This window comes from Girardinichthys multiradiatus, chromosome 2 (assembly GCF_021462225.1).
Source record: "Girardinichthys multiradiatus isolate DD_20200921_A chromosome 2, DD_fGirMul_XY1, whole genome shotgun sequence".
NCBI classification, from domain to species: domain Eukaryota; kingdom Metazoa; phylum Chordata; class Actinopteri; order Cyprinodontiformes; family Goodeidae; genus Girardinichthys; species Girardinichthys multiradiatus.
Window position 1 is genome coordinate 42,395,563 of NC_061795.1, and position 27,449 is coordinate 42,423,011.

Sequence of the window (27,449 nt, forward strand, 5' to 3'; positions counted from 1 at the left end):
CCCACAACTAATTTGTCAAAGTTTGGCATTTGAGGGGATTCAGGAGCCCTGCGCTGCAGAGTTAAATGGTCTGCTGATGGGTAATTCATCATTGGGGCTCCTGGACTTTAGATTATCCCACAAGAAGATAAATGTGCATCATTTTAAAATCTTAAACACCCCTTTTGGTCATCCAAGACATCCAGTACATCCAAAAAATGCAGTTTGAACCTATAATTTGGACTCTGGTAATGTGTTACATATCTTGATAAAGCTGGAACTTGTTTTTGAACATCACTGTTTGTCTTTCTAGGATTCAAGTGTCCTGTCTGCTCCAAGTCTGTGGCACCAAATGAGATGGAGGTTCACTTCATCATGTGTCTCAGCAAACCTCGCCTTTCCTACAATGGTATGAAATGTCTAATTCAGCAGTTGTTCTTTGCATTTTCTTATTTGCTATTTTAAGGAAAATGTTTTGCTCACTGATGTCCTAGGAAATACAGAGAAACAAGTCTTATTTGTAATATTTTTCATATATATTGGTTAGGGAATTGGTTTCATATACTGTATAGGGTTGGGAAAAGGGTGGCTTGTCCTCTCCAACCGAAAGAGGACAAGCCACCCTTTTCCGGTCGAGTCAGAGGCCATGGTACTCGACCGGAAAAGGGTGGCTTGTCCTCTTCAGGTTGGAGGGGAGTTCCTGCCTCAAGTGGAGGAGTTCAACTATCTCGGGGTCTTGTTCACGAGTGAGGGAAGAATGGAGCGGGACATTGACAGACGGATCGGTGCGGCTGCCGCAGTAATGGGGGCGCTGTGCCGGTCCGTTGTGGTGAAGAGAGAGCTGAGCCGAAAAACGAAGCTCTCGATTTACCTGTCAGTCTACGTTCCTACCCTCACCTATGGCCATGAACTTTGGGTCACGACCAAAAGAACGAAATCCCGGATACAAGCGGCTGAAATGAGCTTCCTCCGTAGGGTGGCCGGGCACTCCCTTAGAGATAGGGTGAGGAGCTCGGCCATCCAGGAGGGGCTCTGAGTAGAGCCGCTGCTCCTCCACATCAAGAGGAGCCAGTTGAGGTGGCTCGGGCACCTATACCGGATGCCTCCTGGACGCCTTCCTCGGGAGGTGTTCCAGGCACGTCCCACCGGGAAGAGGCCCAGGGGACGACCCAGGACACGCTGGAGGGACTATGTCTCTCGGCTGGCCTGGGAACGCCCTGGGCTCCCCCCGGAGGAGCTGGAGGAGGTGTCTGCGGAGAGGGACGTCTGGGTGTCTGCTGAGTCGGCTGAGGCTGCTGTCCCTGCACCCGGTCCCGGATAAGTGGAAGACGACGAGTACGAGTACAAATACGAGTATATTGGTTAAATTCTGCCAAGTCTCTTGTTGCTGTACAGATAAATATTCAATACAAGGTGGCTGGGTCTACAGAAAGGCTTATGGTATCAAGCTAGTCCTTCCAAAACATCATAAATATGAATAAAATGTAATAAAAAAAAATGAGAATTCATAACAAATTCATGGAGTGACTTTACACGCCTGAAGGTATTCAATTAAGAAACATACAAACTTACAATCCTACCTGAGGCTGCAGAGCTCCTTTGTGGATGTAACACATAGCTTCTTGTGTTTCACAACTTGTTTTTGGTGCCATCTGACCTACACTATGTCTGTTTATTCTTTAGCTCTTGGTGTTTTTCTACTAGAGCATTTGTAGTGCTGCAAGAAGTGTGCAAAACAGTTTAAATAGAACTGTAGCTCTTAAATAATGCTGAATAAGCTCTTCACTATGTGGAAATTCTGTTTAACTGAGTCATCAATTCTTTAAAAAGCTGAACCCATTCAGTGTTTTGCAAAAGTATTACACCTCTTATATTTGTTTTCATATAGTCATGACAGCATTGTATGCAGGGTGGATGTCCTTTACTTTCTGCAGTAAATAGTCCACCTGTGTGAAATTTAATCTCAGTAAATATCTGGCTGTTCTGTGAAGGCATCTGAAACCAATAATTGACAAACTGCATTGTGAAAACAAAGGAACACAGCAGACAAGTCAGGGATAAAGCTGTGAAGACATGTAAAACTGGGTTAGGTTTTAAAACAATATCCCAAGCTTTGAACATCTCAGAGAGCTCTGTTTAATCCATCATCTGAACATGGAAAGAGGATGGAACAACTGCAGACCTACCAAGACATGGTTGTCCATCTAAACCTACAAGCAGGGCCAAGACAGCATTAGAAAGAGCCAGCCATTAGGTCCATGGTAACTTTGCAGGAGCTGCAGTTCAGGTAGGAGAATCTATCAACAGGACAACCTTTAATTGTGAACTCCACTAATCTGGCTTTTATAGAAATGTTAGCATACTGGAATTGTTGGTTTGAAGTCTATACCTAAATCCAGCAGGGAATCTGTGGCAAGACCTGAAAATTAAACATTAAATCCAGTGGCATGCTGGCACTCGCTTCTAGAGCAGTGGTGATGTATTTTGGAGTAACAAATTATGACACTGTCTGGTAATCCGATGGGTATGGCAGCTGAATGGCTAATTGCCATTTAAGGTTTAGGGCAGAAAAGATTATGGTGTTGGGCTGTTTATTAGGAGTTGAGCCTGACCTCTTAGTTCCAGAATAATGAACTCTTAAGGCTATACAGCACACCAAGATATTTTGGACTATTTCATGCTCCCAACTTTTTGGGAACATTTTAGGGATGGCCCCTTCCCCTACTAACATGAATGCAAACCATGGCTTAAAGCAAGGTCCATTAACACATGGGTAAGCGTGTTTGGTGCAGAAGAACTTGACTTGCCTTCTGACCTAAACCCAACAGAAAACCTATGAAATGAATTAGAGGGGCACACATCAGTGTCTGACCTCTTCTGGAAGAAGGGTCAGACATTTCCATAAAAATACACCTAAACCTTGTTGAAACCCTATCATAGCTGCAGTGGGGGGGCTAACATCTCATTCAACCCCATAGATATAAAACAGCATAAAACACTTCACACACAATGCCTTCATATGTGTGTGAAGGCAGATAAACAAATACTTTATGCAATAAAGTATCTGAGAAAATTACAACAATAAAAACCCAAAAGGAATTCTTAGTTTTCTTACAAATATTGTCAAAATCTTGTCCACTAAAGATCCCAATTTCATGCATTTTTCTTGTCTCATGAGTTAAATACAGCATAGCTCCTAATAATTTATCAGTTAATTCCAATAAACCTTAATGAAACCTGAGTCATCATCAAACACATTAAACAAACATATTATGGTAAAAGCATAATATAATTGAATTTAGGTTTAGTGGATAAGCTTGCACAAAACATTTAAAGACAATAATCCACACAGAGGTGTGATCTTCTTGTTTTCAGAAAGCAGGACATGGTCTGTTCAGCTCTCCAGAGTTTTGTGTGCTGTTTCTATCAGAATTGTTGAAGATCTGTGAGTTGCAACTTTAAATTAGGATCTTTAAATAGTGTGTCTTTTACCATTAATAACTTTGAAGGCTGATTCTCAGCTCCGTCTCACCGGTGTTTAACACTGGAAGAGTGAGGGAGCTGACCATGTCAGGATATTTTTTATTTCTGTATTGATCTTCTGTTTATAGTGCTGCTGTGTGTTGCTCTGTTAGCTCATCCTTCACCGTCTCTGCTCGGCTCTCCCTGTTATCCAACAAGTTGACTGATTCTGTTTCATGACCTCTCATCTGTTGCGCTGTTTCTTATAGAAAACCTGACAGGATACAGATTTGTCTCCATACATGGAATACCTTTGAAAAGTTAATGCTGCAATTTAATAAAACATGGAACCTTAGTCATAGATTCATTGCACACAGAGGGATATATTCAAAGATTTTGTTTCTGTTCATTTGAATGATGAAGCTGATCACCCTGTCGCTCGTCCTTCAGTTCCTCTGTTTTGTTGGCTCGGGTGTCCTTCATCTTCTTCCTGACAATACTCCAGAGATTCTCTGTGAGTTTTAGGTCAGACCAGTTTGCTGATAGGTCAAGCACAGTGATACCATGGTCATTAAAGCAGACAATGGTACTTTTGGCAGTGTGGGTAGGTGCCAAGTCCAGCTGGAAATAGGTATCAGCATCTCCATAAAGCTTGTCAGCAGAGGGAAGCATGGTGTGCTCTTAAATATCCCGGTAGATGGCTTTGCAGACTTTGGACTTGATAAAACACAGCAGAGCAACACCAGCAGATGATGTGGCTCCACAAATCATTATTGACTGTGGAAGGAGTTGGCACCCCTCTGTGTTGAGCAGGTACACGCTGTTTGCTGCTGAGGTTAGAGGGAGTGGGTTACCTGACTGGGACTACACAATATTTTCCCCCACTTCTCTGATGGGGGTCCTGGCCCAGGGCACTGACTCTAGCTCAGTTCAAATTTTGTGAATCCCCCCTCAATACTTAAATGGATTATGTTGCACAATCCACTCGAGGCTGCAGTTATTCTTCTTGCTTGTGGATTTTACCACATTTTTTCCTTCCACCGAACCTTTCACAGTATGCTTTCATGCAACACTCTCTGCTAGCTTCTTTACCTTTTGTGGCTCCTCATAGAGGGTATTAAGAACAGTCACCTCCATGATTGTGCTGGGCTAAACATAACATTTCTGTTTAAAAATCCTCTTTGTTTTTCTTCTATGTAGCATTGTAATTTTCTCTGAATAGCAGACTTTTGGTTTTTATTAAGTCGTAAACCACAATCATCAAAGTTAACCTAAATAAATGCATGAAATACAGTTTATCACTCTGAATGTATTCACATTTCTTTTTTTTTTTTACTTTTAAGTAATATTCTATTTTATTGATATAAACCTGTATTTTGAGTTGCTTACCAGCCCACTTCTCCTGGATCTGTATCCTAATTTTTTGGTAAAGTTGAGGAAAACTAAACAATCACTGCAAGATTCAAACAAAGGAATCTACATCCACAGTTATAATTGAAAGTAAATAAGCACACAAAGCTGCTGTAGACTTACTGTCTACCTTCCAGCCTCGTGTTTATATCAGCAAACATGCTGCTGTGTTAGTTATGGTCTGCCTCTGCTGGTTGCTTGGAAACACAGTTCCCAAATGTGTGTTTATTGCCCCACAGCAGCTCATTGATTGACACTTCTTTGACTCGCAACTGTGGAAAAGGAAGTCTGATGGGGTCACCTTGTGGACGTCTCTGCCTCATCTTGTGTTTTTGATCCTAATGATAACTAAATCATGTGATGTAGTATGAGGCTGAGAGGGCAGGGAGGCGATTTTACAGCTCTACAAATAGCTGCCAGCATGACCCACAAGGCCAGTGCAGTAAAGTATAATGTAGCTTTGAAGCCTGCAGCCAAAACCACGCTGTAGATTGAGTGACACAGGCAGAGAGAGGTGAGTGAAACTGTCTTAGGGTTGATGGGATCCGGAGTGATGGAGTACTCTGATGCCTGATAACGGACGAGAGCAGAGAGGGTAAAAGGAGAAACTGCCCCATAATTCCTCTCATTTTTTTTCTGCATCTCCTCTCCGTCCTGTCGCTCTTCATTTCCAGCCAATTACGCTCTGCAATTCCTCTCTCTGCCATGTGAGTCTGTCTGTCTGTCTGCTCCTGCCGTCCAATTTTGCTCCTGATTTCCTTGTTCCATTTTATCTACCTTCTTCTCTGTTCTCTGTGGTTTTTGAGACCCACAGAATGGAACGTGCTTATCTTGTTTCCCAGCGTGCTCGGGGGTTTTATTGCCAATCACCTGGGTTATGGTGTGTCACACATCCACATATTTCAAACAAACAGTATACAATTTTACTTGAGAGACATTTTCCCAGCTTTTACAACCTTTTAATAAATATTCCAATAACTTTGGTTCTTGTTCACATTTCTGAATATCACTGAGTTTATTTTAGTACTTTTCTATGTAAGACCGAAACACATTAGCTGTGTAACTTTTATTTATTCCAGTTGGTCATGAGGATGCTTTGCCTTTAGGTACACCAATGGTCTATATTACAGTGTAAATAAACCCTTACAGATAATTGCTGTTGTTTACAATGCTGTTAGTTTGCATAATTTTGCTCACTTGTGACAAGCACAACTTACATTTAGTAAGTAAATACATTAAAAAAGTAGTACAACCTATGCTGTTTTGCCTACCATAGAAAATGTATTGAAATTTTTAAGGTAAATGATAACAACTTTCTGGTAAAGTGCACTCTTGCTACATAATAAATATGTAACAGTTTAGAAAATTTGTATTATATTTACTCTGTGCAGATTTATCATGGTTTCCTGCATACATTTTATTATTACACATATTAATATTATTATTATTAACATTAGTAGTAGTCGTAGGTGTACTGTAGTGTTTTTCATCATTTCTTCAGTCATCATCTATATACTCAGTATATTTTCTGGATTACATCATATCTGTCTGACATACACTCACAGACACACAATTCACCCAACCTTCACACAGTTATGTATTTACGAGTGTAGAGGATACTGTAAGATGTTTTAATAAACTTTTGAAAATATTATTTGGTATTTGAGGTTCATTGAGCAATCTATATGCTTTAGGCTCTTACTTTGAAGGACATTGTACCAGTTCATTCATTAACTTGACACTACAAAATATATGCTCTACAGACTTTTCAGGCTCCTATTTGTATTTTGGATGTTGTACTGATTATAAGAAGACCTTCGGCTAAATTGCTGATAGTTCAAGCCGGTAACAAGTTAAAGAGACAAACAAGACTGACTAACAAATGATTTCATCCTTATCAATGTTTGTTAAGGAGGAAAACATAGACAAGCTTGCGTTTTACACAGGGCACCATCACTCCTAACCAGAAAGTTACGCATGTGTACAATATGAAGTGTCAGCGGGATCTTCGATCGGTATTTGAATCTTCGGACCTTCTTGTATCAGACAGAATTCCAGCTTTCAAGCTCTTCTGGGTGGCCGTGTGGCGGAAAAGTTCTCCTGCAAGCTTTTGTCTCACCAGATATGTGCCTCAGTTATGTTGTCCCGTGAGACACACTGGAAATGGCAACGAATGTTTATTTTCTGCTACTTTTATAATCCTGGTTGACGTCAGAGCTGCGACATCTGTTAAGCATCTCGAACTGCGCAGCTCAGCCAGTCTATCCCCCCAAAATGGATGACCCCAACACATGCATGTGTTCTTCTCGCTATATGTTAAATGCTGCAACAAACATAAGTATATGGTGTTGAGTTTCCTGTTATGTGATGATTTTATACATAAACATACACTCACTGGATGCTTAATTGTCTTGCCAGTACTTGGCTTGAGCCCATTGGCTTCAGAGCTGCCTTAATGGGGGGGTTTCATTGATGTCACTGAAGTCGCAGCCTCACTTCCAGTCTGCTATCTTGAGTGTCTCCGTATCACTTCAGGATTTTCACAACATTGCAACACTGCATACTTTTTCGACCATGGATTGGTATTTAGAGTTTTTACAGCCTCCTGATAAGGCCATGTACCTCAAGAAAATTCCGGTCATCAACAAGGTGGATCCATATGTTGGTTTGTTTAGTGCAAATCCGGACGATTAGCTGCACATAATTTTTAAACAAGTATGTAACTATTTTTTCATAGCCACAACATTGGCTGAAATCCATGGTAAGCTCAATATTGCCTTTTATAGGATAATTACATAATAGTTATATTACTAGATAATACATTTACAGCGTAACGGTAAAGGTAAATTGCAGCCTACATCTAGCTGGTCAAGGCGTGAGAGCGCAGCTTCCTGAAGTAGGGCACAGCGCTGAGTGCTGGGTGGCAGTACTGAGTGCTGCCCAGAATCATCTGATAAGCTCATGGTCTTGGCAGACTACTTTCCAGAATATTATTATAATAAATGTAGACAAACATTATTTATTTACCTGTCACAAAATATGCACTGCACACTCGGGCGTGAGTGATGTTCAAGCCGTCCAAATCTGCCCTGGATATCCAATACAGCCACAGTAGTAAATGTTGTGTACTAAGTGTTTTTGTTTTCTCACACTGATTTTCTATCATGGCTGGCAATTGATAGAATGAACATTGGTTGTGACCACCATACACAGCAAAACCCACTATTAAACAAGTTTTCCCCATACTTGAATTTAATGGTCCGGAGTTTTGCTTCACTGATCACGCTAAAACAATGAAAACGGGCAGCAGCTGCCACCCAAGATGGCGATCGCGAAGTGTGGTCATGTAACCACAACGTCATCTTAAAACCCCCCATTCTTTGTGGCATTTATTTAACCGTGTCTGGCTGAAACTAGAGATTGTGGTTCATATTCACATAATCACCCCACATCTGCAGATGCTGGCTGTACATCCATGAACTGAATCACCCATTCCACCAAGTCTGAAAGGTTGCTGTAGGTATTTTTGGTAGGTTTTGACAACCCCAAATAAGTGGAAGAATCTTAGCCATCTAAACTTAAGTTTGTAAGTGTAAAAATGTACTCTTTAGAATGGTTCTCCCCAAAAGCATCAATTGCACATGCATGCTCCCAGCACATCAACTCAGCAATGACCACCCTGATAGTTCAGCTGTTCAACTACTCTCAGAAGTATTATCCTGTGCCAGGATGCAGGAAAAGGCGAAGGTATGATGATCAAAGGCTTTGGTAGTTTCATGCAGTATTCATGCAGTACTTCTTAAACCTTTTCACATTTTACCATTTTACAACCACAAACTTGAATGATGTTTGTGGTTAGGAAGGTATGCTCAAGGTGGTATGAATTGTTAGTTTTTCCTTATACATAGTGTTTTGCATGTAGTCCAGAAGGTTACGTTTTAATGTGATCTGACCAGTGTACCTTCTTCCACATGTTTGCTGTGACCCCCACATGGGTTCTCTCAAACTAAAAACAGTTCTTCTTATGGCTTTATGAACAATGACTTTCTTCTTGTTGGGTTCAGGTTTATTCGCACACACATACATACATATTCTGCTCATCTTTTGCTGAACTTCTCATGGCTATGAGTAATGTGTAAATCAGGACTCCAAGAAGCTAATAAAAGCTTATAGAATGGAGCCTGAAGACATCAGACAAAAAGACCATACATCAGAAAGAACAATAAAAAAATAAACAATAGACACACATACAATGCTTTCCTGAAGAGGTAGGAGCTAACTGTTGAGTTATGTATATAAATTAAGTAGTTTGGTCTTCAACATGTTTGTAAAGGTGGAGATGGATCTCAACACTTTCCGCTTATCATCAGACTCATTCCATATCTGAGGATCCCTGCACATGATAATCAAGTTGGTGCTTTTGAGTCTTTCATACAGGCCAGATTTGTGAAGCACATAACTAGCAGTTGTCTTGCTAACAGATTCTCCCACCAGAGCTATGAATCTCTGCAACTCTTCCAGCGTTACCATAGTCCTCTTGGTTGCATCTCTGATAAACTCTCTCTGCCCAGATGGCCATGTCTTGCTAGGTTTGCCGTTGTGCCGCATTCTTTCCATTTTGAAATGATGAAACAGAAATCTGTGAGATGTTCAAAGCTTGAGATTTTGTTTCATAGCCGAACCCTTTCAACATCTCTATGAATGTCTTTTGTGTTCCTTGGTTTTTAAAATGCTGTTTGTTCTCCATTGTTCTCTAACAAATCTCAAAGGCCTTAACAGATTTTAATTAAGGGGGGAGTTCAGATCCATGGCACACTCTTCAGACTTTACATTGTAAATAAATTTAAAAACTTCATCCCTTTGCAATTGTGTCCTGCTTTGAGTTGTTTTATCAAATAACATCCCCAAATAAGCTAAACAGTTATGACTACTCTGGCAACACAATGCAAGAGGAAACTATGCAGCCAGGACATTTGAGTGATTTTTGTAGAGATATTTATAAAATATAAATCAAAACATACTTACTATTTTTAAATGCATGTCTGCATTGACTTAAAAAAAATAAATTGTATGTTTTTTTGTATTTTTCTGTTAATGTTTTCTGTTTATTGGCTTTTAGAGTGCAGGTGAAGTTCATAGGTACAAAATCCACGTGAGGGGACCACTGGATATTACCTGGGCTTTGGCTTTCATTAATGATATTTTTAATGTCTCCTTCTAAATATAGCCTCTTGAGCACTTGCATGAAGAGTGTGGAGTGGGCAGAGGCAAAGACACTGAAGTCAGGAGGACTGGTGTGGAGCAAAAACAGAGAGAAAGCATAAAAAAGCAGGTGAAGCACATGCAGTTTGCCTCCTGTAGCTCAGGCCACTAGAGGACAAAGACCAACAGTAAAAGAAGGAATTTAATGCTGGGATTCAGGAAAGCAACGAGCAACTCCTTTAAGTCAGTATTGATGTGAAGTTGCTTGATGCCAAATGTCTGCTGGCAAGCAGGAGAGACAGCTGAAAGTCAAGAGGGAGGCAGGTGGGTGAGGAGAGAACTAATGATTTAGTGACCCAGAAAAAGAGCTCTCAGATTCTGTTTCACCAAGTTCTGATCACGTGAAACAGAAGATGGACCCAGTTTAATGTAATATCAAGTACATCCATCTTTATTTACTTTGCTTTTAATGTCATTATCAATGAAAGGGTAGGTTGATAGGATTTGCTATGAATGACGTGGTTTTAGGAACCAACATTGGTTTTAAAATTAAAGTGTCTTTGAAAATCGAAATACTTTTTACTTACTATGAAGATATAAAATGAGTTACACTGTAAATAGTGGAATCTGCATGGCTTAAACGTCCAATATTTGCAGAAATGTATGCCGTCCATTTAGGGCCATGGTTTGCAAAATGCGGTACCAGTAATTGTAAAGAATGTTTGGTTTAGGAATCTCAGCTTTAGTGGAGACCTCAGCGGCCCGATCCCCGGATGCTTAGGCTGGCTCTAGGGACGTGGAATGTCACCTCGCTGGGGGGGAAGGAGCCTGAGCTTGTGCGGGAGGTCGAGAGATATCGACTAGAAATAGTCGGGCTCGCCTCCACGCACAGCATGGGCTCTGGAACCCATCTCCTTGAGAGGGGTTGGACTCTCTTCTACTCTGGAGTGGCCCACGGGGAGAGGCGGCGGGCTGGTGTGGGTTTGCTCAGCCGTCTTGTGTTGGGGTTTACCCCAGTGGATGAGAGGGTCGTATCCCTGCGCCTTCGGGTTGGGGAGAGGTCTCTGACTATCATTTCAGCCTACGGGCCGAGTGGTAGTGCAGAGTACCCGGCCTTCTTGGCGTCCCTGTCGGGGGTGCTGGACAGTGCCCCTCCCGGGGACTCCATTATTTTGCTGGGGGACTTCAACGCCCACGTGGGGAACGACAGTGACACCTGGAGAGGCGTGATCAGGAGGAATGGCCTCCCCGATCTGAATCCAAGTGGTGTTTCGTTATTGGACTTCTGTGCTAGTCACGGATTGTCCATAACAAACACCATGTTCAAACATAAGGGTGTCCATCAGTGCACTTGGCACCAGGACACCCTAGGCAGGAGGTCAATGATCGACTTTGTTGTCGTATCATCAGACCTTCGGCCGCATGTTTTGGACACTCGGGTGAAGAGAGGGGCTGAGCTGTCCATTGATCACCACCTGGTGGTGAGTTGGATCCGCTGGAGGAGGAGAAAGCCGGACAGACTTGGCCGGCCCAAGCGCATAGTGAGGGTCTGCTGGGAACGCCTGGCGGAGCTCTCGGCCAGGGATGTATTCAAATCCCACCTCCGGGAGAGCTTCGACCAGATCCCAGGGGATGTTGAAGACATAGAGTCCGAGTGGACCATCTATTGTCGATGCTGCTGCCCGTAGCTGCGGCCGTAAGGTCTGCGGTGCCTGTCGCGGCGGCAATCCCAGAACCCAGTGGTGGACACCGGCAGTAAGGGATGCTGTCAAGTTGAAGAAGGAGTCATATCGGCCTATCGTGCCTCTGGACTGGCAGACTGGGGTGGTGGTCCCCCTTCATAAGAAGGGGGACCGGGGGGTGTGTTCCAACTACAGGGGGATCACACTCCTCAGCCTCCCTGGTAAGGCTTACGCCAGGGTATTGGAGAGGAGAGTCCGACCGATAGTCGAACCTCGGCTTCAGGAGGAGCAGTGTGGTTTTCGTCCCAGCCGTGGAACACTGGACCAGCTCTATACCCTCTACAGGGTGCATGAGGGTTCATGGGAGTTTGCACAACCGGTTCGCATGTGTTTTGTGGACCTGGAGAAAGCATTCGACTGTGTCCCTTGTGATGCCCTGTGGGGGGTGCTCCAGGAGTATGGAATTGGGGGCCCTTTATTAGGGGCCATCCGGTCTCTGTACGAGTGGAGCAGGAGTTTGGTCCGCATTGCCGGCACTAAGTCGGACCTGTTCCCGGTGCATGTTGGACTCCGGCAGGGCTGCCCTTTGTCACCGGTCCTGTTCATAACTTTTATGGACAGGATTTCTAGGCGCAGCCAAGGGCCGGAGGGGGTCTGGTTTGGGGACCAGTGGATTTCGTCTCTTCTTTTTGCGGATGACGTGGTCCTGCTGGCCCCCTCTAGCCATGACCTACAGCATGCGCTGTGGCGGTTCGCAGCCGAGTGTGAAGCGGCTGGTATGAGGATCAGCTCCTCCAAGTCCGAGGCCATGGTACTCGACCGGAAAAGGGTGGCTTGTCCTCTTCAGGTTGGAGGGGAGTTCCTGCCTCAAGTGGAGGAGTTTAAGTATCTCGGGGTCTTGTTCACGAGTGAGGGAAGAATGGAGCGGGAGATCGACAGACGGATCGGTGCGGCTGCCACAGTAATGGGGGCGCTGTGCCGGTCCGTGGTGATGAAGAGAGAGCTGAGCCGAAAAGCAAAGCTCTCAATTTACCGGTCGGTCTACGTTCCTACCCTCACCTATGGCCATGAACTTTGGGTCATGACCGAAAGAACGAGATCCCGGTTACAAGCGGCTGAAATGAGCTTCCTCCGTAGGGTGGCCGGGCACTCCCTTAGAGATAGGGTGAGGAGCTTGGCCATCCGGGAGGGGCTCGGAGTAGAGCCGCTGCTCCTCCACATCGAGAGGAGCCAGTTGAGGTGGCTCGGGCATCTATACCGGATGCCTCTTGGACACCTTCCTCGGGAGGTGGCCCAGGGGACAGCCCAGGACACGCTGGAGGGACTATGTCTCTCGGCTGGCCTGGGAACGCCTTGGGGTCCCCCTTGAGGAAATGGAGGAGGTGTCTGGAGAGAGGGACGTCTGGGCGTCTCTGCTGAGTCTGCTACCCCCGCGACCCGGTCCCGGATAAGCGGAAGACGACGAGTACGAGTATGAGAGTCTCAGCTTTATACAATTGGCTTGGTTCTGTTTGCTTAATTAGAACATTCAATTCAATTCAATTCAAAAATACTTTATTAATCCCAAAGGGAAATTAAATGTTGTTGTAGCTCATATTATGCAGGTCTCTTCAAAGAGTAGTTGTAGATGTTGTAGACTGTTGGCAGGAATGATCTCCTGTAGTGCTCCGTCTTACAGCAGATCTGAAGAAGCCTCTGACTGAAGACACTCTGTTGTTGTAGGACAGTCTCATTAAGAGGATGCTCAGGGTTCTCCATAACGTTCTTAATTTTATGAAGAATCCGTCTTTGTACAACGATCTCCAGAGGTTCCAGAGGAGTCCCCAAGACAGAGCCAGCTTTCTTTATCAGCTTATTGAGCTTTTTAAGTCCCTGGCTCTGATGCTGCTTCCCCAGCAGATGATGGCAGAAAAAATCACACTCTCCACATCAGACTTATAGAAGATATGCAGCATCTTGCTGCAAACACCAAAGGACCTAAACTTCCTCAAGAAGTACAGTCTGCTCTGTCCCTTCTTATAGACGGCTTCACAGTTGCATCTCCACTCCAGTCTGTTGTCAAGGTGAACACCAAGGTATTTATACTCCTCCACCACCTCCACTTCTTCTCCCATGATGGAAATAGTTTTTGACTTATTCCTGTTTCTCTTAAAATCTACAATCATCTCCTTTGTTTTAGTCATGTTCAAAATGAGATGATTGTTTCCACACCATGCTACAAAGCGGTCCACCACCTTCCTGTACTCAGCTTCTTGTCCATCTCTGATCCACCCCACGACTGCAGAATCATCCGAGTATTTCTGCAGATGACAGGAGTCTGTCTTGTACTGGAAGTCTGAGGTGTACAGAGTGAAGAGGAATGGTGAGAGTACAGTCCCCTGTGGGTCTCCTGTGCTGCTGACTAACTGGTTAGACTCACAACCCTTCAGTCTCACAAACTGTGGTTGCAGGAGATTGTTGAAGCCTCCACCTGAGTCTTCTGGAGTTTCTGACAAAGCAAATCAGGTTGAATTGTGTTAAATGCACTGGAGAAATCAAAGAAAATGATCCTCACAGTGCTGCTGGCTTTGTCCAGATGACAGCGGGTTTGTTGAAGCAGGTGTATGATGGCATCTTCAACTCCAACTTCACAGCGATAAGCAAACTGAAGGTTTGCTTAAGGTTTCTGATCCCTAGTGTACACTTGAGCGGTTCATTGTTAAATGTTAACTAGACAGGATATGAGTCTGAACTCTTGGTTCTCAGTATGAATAAAGTGGGAAAACTCCCCTTCTGTTTGGGATGAACATTTTGACGCTTTTTCTTTGGAGATGAGCTCAATTTTTTTCAGGTTGGAAGGCCCTGATTGCCATCTACTTTATGTTTATCTCCCTCCACAGATTCTGTGTCAGATTTTAGTCTGGACTCTTGCTGGCCCACTCCAATGGTTTATTTTAAACCTAAATATCCCAGGTGTAGGAATATTATTATTTTCCATTTATAAGAAATAAAATATTTAGTATAAAGTGTAATTTGTGACTTCAAATAAAGAATTATACTGAACAGGTGGCTTTAGGCAAAGGACTGCACTATACTGAAATTTTGGAGATTTTTCTTTTTTTCAAATAATTAAAAGTAAAAGATTTGTTTTAAAGGTGAATCTGTGTTATATTTAAAAACAAGCAGGATCAGTGATATGAAACGTTTTTGATTTGCTGCTCTTTTTCCAATTAATTTTGGATTTTGTTAAAAAAAAATGTTTTACCCTTACTGAACAAACATCATTAAATTATAGGTGATTTATTTTCTTAACTTTCATTGGGAGATTATTCAGGATTTTTTTCACAACTTTACCAAATGTGGAGGGTGCTATATATTATTTATGAAGCCCTGATTATCCTGTCTATATTGTATGCATTTTTCATGATGTTGCACAAGTGCTTTGTATGTAATTCTGTAATCCATCATTTTGTCCTTTAATTGAATGGTTTATTGATCTTCACTCCAAAGAGACATGGAAATTTTCCCAGGGTCGGTCAGGTGGAGGTAAACAAGATTGGGGACAAATGTTTTGACAGCATTTTGTTTTAAAGCAAGTACAGAATTACATTTATGAATAATTTATTCACAAAAATTTCACACTCAGTGAGCACGTTATTAGTCTCAGCCTTCCTTGGTCAGGACACCCTGTGTGCTCAAACAGTCTCACCTTTTAATGAGAAGTTAGAAAGCATCCTAAGAGGCTCTGCACTACATAACTGGACTGTGTTATTTTTGCAGCTAACCTGCCGCTGTTAATATTAAGAATCCTCTTTTCTACCTCATACTAAGGGTTTCTTCTGGATATATGCACGATAACTGTATAAACTCTGAAAGTGCATAAGCAGCTAAAGTCTACAGAAATGTTTTGAAAGATCCTCAGAAGGCTTAAAGTACTAATTTTGTACACTATAAGTGGCTAACAAGGCTGGTTGCCCAGCTCAGATTCAGTGTCAAGAGCGATGTAAACCCACTCTATCTATATGGTTACTTATGTCATATTGTTTTAGAAAATGATTAAAGTCAGTGAACTTCCTGAATTTAGTTGATTCCAGGTTCTGCATCAGTTAGAGAGTGTTTTATTTTATTCTTTTTGCACATTTCTGTCCTGAAATTTTAAACTTAGATCTTATTACTTGTCCTTTCACCTAAACATAGGCTACATCATTGCACACTGGCTCTTCTGACCTACCCCAAATGTGGGCATCTCGACGGGAGCTGGGGTTGTAAGCAGTGTTGCCTTGCCGCGAGAATAGTTGAAATCCAATCCGGGCCTTTCTGCATGTTCTCTAATAGTTCTCCAGCTTCCTCCCACATTCCAAAATTATGCATTTTAGGATAATTAGTCACTTTAAGTTGGTCTTCTGTCTGAGTGTGTGAATGGTTGCTTCTCCTCCCGCAACCCTACAAAGATGAAGTGGGTATGAAATATGGACGTTTGTCCCGGTTTCAAGTGAATAAAACGTTTGTTCTGATTGGCTACTCTTTATCACTAGAAGCTGGGACGTGTAAGCAAAGAATCCACTCAGTATTTGGTATGGGTGTGAGGGCTAGTTGTATTGTGATTATTTTGGTGTACCACTTGAGATTTTCCTTTCTGCGTGCTGGATTTTTAGGTTACAGCACAGCATACTGCTAGCACAAGCTTGTCTGAAAACATCTTCCAGGGCTTCTTCCACAAGAAACCTTAAAAACAGAACTAAGGTGTCTTTATTCCCCTCTCAGTGTAGCCTGAGTAAATTGGGATTACGGATGGTGAGTGGATGTGAGGCAGGGGCGATGCAAGCAGTGCTAGAGCTGCTTTCAGTTTTTAGTTCTGCAAAGCTGGCATCATTAATGACACTTGACATTGTCACACGAAGCAGCCCCACCAAGTTAGTGCCTAGTTAAAGGCTCAAGTCTTGCATTAGTAAAACATCACAATATTTCCTACAAATTTATTTGCATGTCCGAGCTTTGGGTTATTCTAGAACAAAATAAACAGAGTGACTGACAAAAACATTTAGTAAACAATGTAAGGCAGTGGTTCTCAAGCCTTTACCACCTCAATGAACACTAAACTTTCCAGCTACCACCATATTGTCAAGGCAAGTTAAAATGTGAAAAAATAACAGGAAACACAAAATTTTTGCACCAAGCCCTATAACTCCAAATCCAACATGACTGTTGTATGTTTAAATCTGGTGATAGATGCAGTCAAATACTGTCTATTTGTACTTCTCACACTTTGTTTCTACTAGTTTCATGGTTGCCTGTTTCAGTATTTATTCAGAGAGGTGTTCTTGAAACCGGGGGATCTTTGCTTCTGTTTGAAGCAAACATCGATGTGCTTGAACTGTTCATCTTTTCTTTTTTGACCCTACATTATTGCTCATTTCTGTCATGTCTATCTTGAAAACTGTTTACATTTCCCTTTCTGTTTCACAGTTTGAGAATCATGGATGTAGAGTTCCATGATGGCTGGTAGTGACGCAAAAGTTAACGTGCCATTAGCAGCTTCTCATTCACATCTCAAACTCTAAAACTTTTTCTACTCCAACCAGAGTAGAAATATTTTCCAATTACGGCATCTTTTAAACACCATTTTCTTTTAAGATGTTGCATCTTTGTGCTATTGTAAAAAGCTGAAAATTTCAATGCTTTCTTAGGATATGCTTTTGCAATTAAAAAAACGGGCCTAGGGGCAGGCAACAAAGTGTTGAATTATAAACAATGTAAAACCAACAAAATCAGAGCCTAAGCAAAGGCCACAAGTGAAAACCAAATCACTTGGCGACACAAGTCGCTAAAAGCAAAGGCTCCTGAACGATGGAGCAAGGTGGGACCTCATTCACCATTTTTAAAAACAAACAAGATTTTGACCCCAAAATATCCAATCAGTGCCAAACAAGCTTATGAAGTTAGTTCTAACCTTGTGTTTTTAAAAACTATGTAAATAACTATTAGAAACTATTGCTATATTTTGGTCTCAACGTCCTTCACCTCTGGAAATGGACAAATATTCGGTCTTTGGATGGCAGAAACATACCCCAAAAGACTTCCTGGCGTACTGGTTGTAATTCTACAACATGCATGTCACACATCTCAGATTTTCACAAGTAAACATTTTGGAAAACCCTGTATCATTTTCCTTTCTCTTCACAGTTATGTGCTACTTTGTTTCGTGCATTGTGTATGACAAAAAGGATGATGAATACTTTTCACAACACCCCATATGTGTTTTCAGAAGCAAAATGCACCACAAGCAAAATACTTCTTTATAGATCATTCAAGCTTCTGTAGCTGCTGGTCTTCATTTAGTAGAATAGAGGGGGCTAAAAGTTTCTGAAATAAATCTTATGGTGATAGCATCAGAAACTCGCTCAAAGATCATCTTGAATTGCTTCTTTGTTGCGTTTTTTTTCATGGCTGGAAGCAGAAAATGCCAACTGTATCATCTATGTGATGCACAGAGCTGCTTTCCCAGCTGCTCTCTGCTTTGTTTGATATGATGGCTGACATTATCAGTGTTTGTGGTGGAATGCTAATTCTGCTTCCGCTCTGTGTCTGCGTGTGTGTGTCTGCCACCCTAGATGATGTGTTGGCGAGGGATGCTGGCGAGTGTGTGATCTGTCTAGAGGAGCTGCAGCAGGGGGACACCATAGCCAGACTGCCGTGCCTCTGCATCTACCACAAAAGGTGACTGACACACAAACACACCCACATACACCCACACAAACACACTCAAATAGATTTGAAACACTGCCTCTTATATAAATTTGCACTTCTCCTAATTAAATCCCATCACAGCACTCCGTAAAGGTTTAAAGATTGATTGCATTGCTTTACTTTGATGCAGACATTATGCAATTATATTTCAAAGATAAAGGTGATCCATGTAGTATTTTTGTTGTGTTTGAGATTATTAAAAAAGTGAAATTAAGAGCAGAGCTGGTATCGAGTTGTTCAATAACAATTTATGTATGTGATCATTTAAATAAAATTAAATAAATCATTGTCATTCTAATCTTTTAAATATTTAAATAATTTATAAAAATAAAACATAATTAACCATTCAAATGTGGAAATCCTTAATTCAAAAACAATTCATTTAATGTTAAAGCTTGTATAATTTTGTGTTTATTCAAATTATTTTGTTGTTAACAATTACCCATCAAAGTCAGTGTGTGGGGCTAACACTACCATAGAAAAGGTAATTGGTCTGCAGTAAAACTGCTGCACAGGTTAACCCATCAAATGTTGGACTCAATGTAATGAACCAGAGTCACAGTTTAAATTATTTTATGATGAAATTTAGCACAGAAAATATGAAAATATTTAATAAGTGGTGTGATCACTATGCATGATTTTAACATACAATGAATTCATGTTTGAATTAATTATCTACACATTGAATGGTCTAATTGTGTATTTAATTAATTGTGGACACATTTCTTTAAATGTTGATACAGTTTAATTTATTTATACATATATTACAGATTTATCAAAACTGTATAATACACTATATTGCCAAATGTTTTTGCTCATCTACCTTGACACAAACATAAACTCAAGGGACATCCCATTCTTAATCCAAAGGGTTTATTATGATGTCAGCCCACCCTTTGCAGCTAAAGCAGGTTCAGCTCTTCTGGAAAAGCTTTCCACAAGCCCTGTTTATGGGAAGTTAAGGGAAGCACATTTCTGAGGTCAGACACTGATGTTGGACAAAAGGCCTGGCTCTCAGTCTCTCCTTTGTTTCATCCCAAAGATGTTCTATCAGGACTCTGTACAGATCAGTCAAGTTTTTCCACACCGATTTTATCTATGTCTTTACAGACCTTTGCTACAGAATTAGTAGCATGAAAATGTCCAAAGCATCTTGGTATGCTAAAGCATTCAGAGTCCTTTCACTGGAACTAAAGGACCAAGCCCAACTCTTGTAAAACCGTCACACACCATGATACTCTGCACCAAACTTTACACAATGCACTAAAGCAAGAGCCATCCACCTGACAACTACCAAACCCAGATTTGTCTTGTGGATTAACAGACAGACAGAACATTCTAGAGAAAATGTCTCCATGGCTCTAGAGTCCAGTGTCAGCAAGCTTTATGCCATCTGATGATGCATCTGAAGCTTTTCACTACACTTGTAAGGCTTGGATGCAGCTGCTCGGCTATGGAAACCCTTTCCATGAAGCTCTCTATGCAGTGTTCTTGATCTAACCTCAAGACATCATGACTGTGCAGAAAGTTGATGACCTCTGCACTCTTTCCTTCTCAGCATCCATTGACCCGCTTCTGTTATTTAACATGGCTTGACACTTTGTGGCTAAATGCTCCACGTTGTTATTTCATCTAACAGTGTAATATTTAGTAGTGAAGACATTTCAGGACTGGATTTATTGCATAGGTGGCATCCTATCACTATTAAAATGTATTTTCAGTATCTGCTTTTTGAAGAATCCATGCTCAATCAGTTTATAAAGATCTGTCATTCATTTTTCATGAACGTTTGTATTTATACTTAAACAAATGGCTACAAAGGAATTAAATGTCTGGAAAAGTAGGGAATTTGATATGACAATCCTGAAATGTGGTTCCTGTCAAATATTTTATAAGAACACACAGACTAACATTAAAAATTCAAAATAAGTCAGAAGAGTTCTCCTGTTGTGTTTTCTGCTAGGTTAATTTATAAGTTGCATGCTTTTGTGTGCTTTCTGTATGGGAGTAGTTGAAGGTTTTCCAAAATACCTACATGATACTTTAGTAACAGCTCTCTGTAACACTGAGTTGAATGTGTATTGCATGAAATACTCTAACTTGTTTCTTACTCAGATGTATAAATGTATCATTAGCTGCGTAAAGAACCTGAGGTAGATGGGTTCTTTTGACTGCTATTACTGATCAAACTACTTCATCCCTGTGTGTCTTTGTGCTCCTGCAGCTGTATAGACTCGTGGTTTGAGATCAATCGGTCCTGCCCTGAACATCCCTCTGACTGACCACCTGACCCACTCTGAGTACTCTTCAAGGTGGGAATCACAGCTTGATCACATTCTAAAGAAATATGTGTATAAACTCTCATATACAACACAGGTTTAATTTTATTACAGTTCTTTCCCACTGAACTAACAGTTCGCTTTGGTAAAAAGCCTGAAGTTGGCAGTTTATTTCAGTTCAGTGCCATTTAATTGTAATTTATTTATACAGAATCAACTCACAATGAATGCTGTGTTTCTGGCATCTCAGATAAAATTAAAAATCAGGAGCTGCATTTAATGGCTTTAAAAAGTGACGTTAAAAAAACAGGGTGTACCCTTTAACTGGGGTATACCTGTTGTCATTGGGTCCACTAGGATTATTCCTTTGAATCACCCAAAACTTTCTAAAACAAAAAGGATGGTTCATGATTCAACCATTGGAAACAAACTGAGCAAAACTGCATTCAGTGGAGAGCTTCAAGGTGTAAACCTCTGGTGATCAAAAAGAACATAAAGGTCTGTCTCACGTTTTTCAAAGAAATTGGGAACATTTTGTATGGACTGATGAAAAAAGTGTATTTTTATGGAAGGCCTGGTCAAAGTTGAAATTTAAAACAGATTAGGATGTTGTAGCATGACTGATTTAATGCTTGGACAAAAAAATAAAATCTGAAAGCAGTATTGGCCTGGAAAAGCCTGATCGGTGCATCTTTCTTTTTTTCTCTCAAACAATTAGAAAATGTTAGTTTAAAGCTTTTGACTGTATATGATTATGTGGCATTAGTTTCTAATTGCTGAAAATGTCAATAATAAATGTGCATACCATGTTATGTTTTTCTCCTGTCCATCTCCTCTTTGTCTTCAGGACATATTAGGTTCCTGCCATGGACATCTGGACACAGACGCTACGAAATCTGATGAAACAATCAAAGTGATCATCACATACTCGCCGTGACAGAATCCCTAGTCCTATCAGACAACTGTTCCTTGTAAAATGAACCAAAAATAAAAGTGTGACTGTCTAACTATCACTCATTAAAGGGTCTCTTTTAAGCTTTTCATTCTGAAACCTGCTAATAATACTGCATACAACACAGACCCTCTCCTGCCTCCCGTTAGATACTCCTCCTAATCAAGCATGGCCGTCCCCAGAGATGCTCAGCTCTTAACGGGCCTCCCATCTCATCTCCGGATCCAGGCCTGTCTGGAACTTGTGTCCAGTCCTCCCATGGCCTTAACCGGGTGAGGAAGAGGAAGCACAGCAGGGTCGATGGAAGAGGAAAAAGAACCACAAGAGGATATAGGAGAGGAAGATGCAGAAAACTGCAAACAGACTTGTACTTTGTTCAGTGGGCCTCTAATCTCACGCAAACAGGACTCCAGCCTGGTGGTGATCTCTCATAAAAGACTGCCTCACCGTGTGCTCCTCTTTCATAGTCCCTGCCTCAGTTCTGCGTACCTTCCTCACCAGAATAATTACATCAAAAAGTACATATAATGCTTTTCAGATCCAGTCTGTGCACACCTGAGCAGGAAGAGAGGAACTGGCATGTCAGCTTGTCCTGTGCGTTCGCTTTGCTTGGTATGCTTGGGTGTGGTGTGGTGGAGAGGAGAGGAGCGGTCTGAGCATGCTCAGTCCAGACTGGGAGGGAAGAAGGAGCAGGAAGCAATGTAGTTTACGCCCTTAAAGTGTGTGTGTTTGGGATGCTCCAGTGTCAGGCTTCACCTGGATGTGTTTGTGTGTGTGTGTGTGTGTGTGTGTGTATGCTTGGATTGGTGACAGCTTACTGAAGCCTTGTGTGGGTTTGTCTGAAAGGTCATTGTAGAGGGCTGACTGAGACCGTGCTGTGTGTCTCTGTATTGAAATGTTTACAGTCTAGATGTTCCCCGTGTGTGCGACTGGCAGTCCTCCCTTTACTTTGCTAATGTTTACAGCTGCAGAAAAGCAACATGACATATTGTAAATTTCACTCTCTCAGTTTTCTCTATCAGATCTGCCAGATTTTTCATGTAAAAAATAGTCATTTCTTAACGAGAGACACTGGTGTGAGAGCGAGTCCAAGACCATTTATATGACTGTTTGCGTGGAAGGATTACTGAGTGGAACCAGCCAGGTACAAAAACCTAAAGGACCCAAGCAGTCACAGACAGAGGTGGTAGGAGGCTCCTGAGCCATTTGGCATTTGGGGGGCAATTCAAAAAGTGAAACCCATTTATAAATTGGATTCATTATACACAGAATTATATATTTCAGGTGTTTCATTTATTTTTGATAGTTTTGAAATTGCTTACAGTTAATAAACCCTTAAATCAGTATACCAGACAATTCCAATATTACATAAAGCCAAAAAAAGAAAGATTTTTAATATAGAAATATTATGTTCTGGCACACGACACAATCATAAAGAAGTCATTGACTTTTCTGAAATTATTAATATAGTCAGATCATTCATAGAAGAGATACTTTGACTAATATTCACAAACGTTCAGACAGCGTCTTTGAGCATAACACCTGAGGGTCATAAAAACACTGATATCACAGATTTCTTCAAGGTATTCGGAGGAGACACCTCACTGTGTGTGAAAGGTCAAATCGAATCTGATTCATGGTCATCACCTCAAACTGTTGTCAGCTTTTAATTTAATCTACTTTTAAACTTGAAACCCTGTTGTTTCTATATCTGATGACATTGTTTGAATAGTGTTATTTGTTATTAAATAACAAAGAAAGTACTAGTTTTACCTCAGTGACCTGAAAGTGAATACAAAAGGTTGTTTGGTCGATACAAAAAGTTCCAGGACAAAAGTGCCAAGCCAATCTTTTCTAAAAAGGCTGGGTACAAAATATCCAAATCTGTAAAAGTATGGCAAATGGTAAATAGACAAAATGACCTGTACCCTACTCTGACCAACAGAGGAGAGTAAAAATAAAACATAAAGGCACTTACATACAGCAGCACTCAAAATGAATAAAAACAGCTGCAAAAAAGATTCAATATTTACAAAACTTTAATATGAATTTACAAAAAACAAAGGATCCACTAAGCAACTAGCATTTGGAATAAATGTAACAAGAAATTCAGATTTAAAGATCTTCCAGCAAAATTGTATTTTGTCAAAAAGACAAAGAAATTGCAAAATTCAAAAGAATCCATATTTGATTCCAAATGAAATTGTGACTCTTTTGGTCCTTTTCTCTTTGGCCTGTTCATGAGTTGGTCTGTTGTCTCGTAATCCCTCCACGGTTGTTTATGAATGCGTGTTTGCAAAACAGAAGGGGCCTCTCGGTCTCTGCTACTGTCAGTCCCGCCACATTGTGTTTCTGCTGGAAACACACCTGTCTGTCTGCAACTGGAGACATGAAGCACTCGGACCCTCAAAAAGGACTGTGTTGTCCCGCTGTGCAGCCACTGAATGGGGCTTATTTATTCATTTGTTCCTATTTAACAATATTTGTTTAATATTCCAATCATGTGAGGTGTAACTCACTCTTCAGAATGCCAAGAGCTGATGTGTGAAGACTACTACGAATCAACGTACCAACAAACTGCATTTACAAAGCTACTGTAAACAAATGGTGGAATAAATTGTGCTAGATGACAAGAGTATTTTCAGCTTTTTTCCTCCAGTTTCTTTTAAAGCAAGATGAATGTTTGTGTGAGTGGGAAATTAAGCAATTTTAATTCACCAAAAGAAACTCACAGAGTGGAGTGAACACAGCTCAGGTGTTATTTCTATGGTTTTAATATGGTGTAACAACTTTCAGCTCATTTTAGTCTGCATCTACATTTGCCAGAGTGCCCACTGACTTCTTGTGGAAAAGTGTATCAATAGTACTTTTGCACTGATTTAGAAAGCTGAGGTTAACCACAGTGGTGTACACAATACACAATCAAGCACAAAAAATGATACAAAGAGTACTCTTTCAAAGTGATCTGACGTAAATTGTTATTGAGTGATAAATGAGCAACATTGTTGTCCAACAGAAAGAGATGGTAAGAAATGACACCTGCCTGTGGGGTTTGTCTAAAATGTCAGGACCATTATTTGTTGACACAATAAAAAGCTGTCTTGAATTTGATTGACAAAATTCATGATATCACATAGACAAATAGGCCATTGTTGCCTTTTTAACTTTTCAAATATGTCTTAAAGCTTCAAATCAATGTCTGTGGAGAAAACTCCACATGCAACTCTACTCAAGTCGCATGTGGATCTCACACAGCAACACCACTTCTCTATTGTCCCTAACCAGGGATGCACCCTCCTGCTGGTTGATATTGAGGGAGGGTTAAAAAACTTACAGCATGAATTCAGTTTAATGTCCTGTTCAACAGCAACTTCTCACAGGCGTCATGTGACCGCATCTGATGCAGCTTTAATGGAGATTAAAAGTGTTATCAATTTGCTTCTGGCACAAAGCACTCAGTCCCACAGGAGCGTTCTCTCTGTATTACTCCCCTTTAATATTAAATAAGTTGTAGTCATGATGCTGTTACAGCACGCTGCTCACAAGAACCTTGGTAGAGATGGGGAAAAAAGCTTTTATTGTAGCAGCATAATCATACACTGCAAAATGTAAAAATTTCAACCTTTAATTTAAGTACATTTATTCGATAGGTAAAAATATCCTGCATCACTTACTGGCAACCCTAACAGTTTTTAAATATCAATTAAGATTTTTTTGCATGTTTATCAGAGAGTCTAGGAGCTTTTACTTCACAAATTATAACTTCCTGTTTCCCTGGCACCCATTTCTCTAACCCACTGTAACCCATGTTTATCTTGTCACAGTCAGGTGGTTGGTAAAGGAGGTACTATCCATAACATCCATTTGATGCCATGTCTGTAAGCCAAATATTATATTTAGAATGTTTGCCATAAAAAATAATTTTCGGTCCAACCATCAGAAATGTAAACATGTAAAATTTCCTACATGCTAGTTGGGCTTTAATTGGAATCGTTTTTTGTTTTTTTTTGGTTAGATGGCCATGAATGGTGGGCCACATGTTAAAACAATATATAGTTATATTTGCAAAAGCACCTTATGCTCATTGTTAGGTATGGTGGAGTAAACACGATGCTGTGGGTTCACGGAGCCATATTTGGGTTCATGCCTATTTTAAATAAATATCTGGTAGTTTCTGCCAGCAAACTAAGAATGGGTCTTTAATGGGTCTTTTACCATGACTACCCAATAGGGTAGTGTCTTTGTGAAAGAAGTGCAACTTTGAATAAAGTATTCAAATCTTGTTAGTATTGAGGTCATCGTCCCAAATACCAAAGTACAGTCAGATGAGGTTAACATCTTTATGGTGCATATCAAAGGGACAAGGGAGGCAGGTAATGATTGTTTATGCATATTTATTTGAGACAGGGTTCTTATGCAGTCAATAAAATATAAAAATATGTAAAAGAAAGTATTTGATAATTGTAGTATTTCCCTGGTCTGGATAGTGATAGAAGAAGTAAAGAAATTATGAGAAAAAAAACCCATTGTATTTCTAGACTGCACAGTGGCTCTTAAATGGATGTACTTCCCCTTTAAAATTTCAGATAATTGATACTTAAAAAAGTAGACCATGATAAATAATTTCCAAACTTTTTCCACCTTTAATGTCATGTATGTCCTGTACAGATTAATTATAATTTGATTCAGTTTTATCATTTAGCCTATTTTTAGGTTAAACATGCCATCAGTTATAGTAAATCTGAAAAACTTGAATTAAAGTTCAGCTGTCTTAGGTGAATCTTTCTGATTGTGCCAATTGGCATCCCTAGATGCTAGAGCCGTAGTTTGCAGACAGAATAGAAAAATCTAAGTAATCTCACCGGGATACCAACAGGAATACCGAAGAAGCTCTAGGAATGTTTAACATGAAGTGGTAATTTTCTATATGTAACATGAATCTGCTGTTTTCGCCATATGTCTGGCCTAAAAACTACTTTTGTAGGAGGGAAGTATTTTCTTCCAGATACAATATCCAGTTCCGGCTCAACTACTAAAATAAATACAATTTGTATATTAATTTACGGAAATCAATTGAGAAAGCTGGACATTTGAGTCAGGAAAACTAAATGTGTAAGACTTCGTAGTAAACCGGCAGAATTGCTGCCTATCATTCAGCTTATTGCAATGGAACCCAGCTATTATTCTAGCCTCATGTCATTTTGGCCTTGTAGTTTATGAGTTGTTTTAATTTCTTGCTTTAGGGGAAGTTGGCTCTCATATCTGATGACTTTAATGTGCAGTCTGAAGGACGTGTCCAAGAATCAACAATGTCAAAATAAGAGAAATGACTGACCTGTTTTTCCTGTCGTCAAGATTTGTGAACTGATTTTACCCTGACAGAGGAGAAAATACAAGATTACAGTCTGGACTTGCTGTCATTTCTCATTTCTCATCTGATGAATGTCATCAGGAGTGGCAGGTAGAAGGTGAAGGTACTAAGACGAGTGCCGCATTTTAATTTCATGGTGACTCAAGGTTGAATTTACTGCCCAAGTTTTAGCTACTTGTTGTTGTGCCCTCTTTTTATGCTGTTAATATAACTGCAGTTCCTATATGGTTACAGCTTAACTTAGTTACAACTGGATATAAGATGAGCCTCTTTTTATTAATGGTGATATTCTGGCCTCCAATGGTCAAAAATATATTGCACGACTTTATAATTGGAGGAACAACCCAATTATTTTGTTTATCAAACAACTGATGAAAGCTGTTATG

General features: G+C 40.7%; 1 protein-coding gene across 1 annotated transcript in view; it reads left to right on the forward strand.

Annotated features, from left to right (window-relative positions):
- Positions 1-24,330, forward strand: part of znrf1 (zinc and ring finger 1) — a 70,418-nt gene extending 46,088 nt beyond the window's left edge. Inside the window, exons 2-5 of the mRNA XM_047348961.1 lie at positions 293-388; positions 18,326-18,431; positions 20,686-20,773; positions 21,588-24,330. Of these exons, the coding sequence (XP_047204917.1) occupies positions 293-388; positions 18,326-18,431; positions 20,686-20,743 (260 nt within the window). The 3' untranslated portion in view covers positions 20,744-20,773; positions 21,588-24,330. The remainder of the gene's footprint in view (positions 1-292; positions 389-18,325; positions 18,432-20,685; positions 20,774-21,587) is intronic.
- Positions 24,331-27,449: the final 3,119 nt, after the last annotated feature.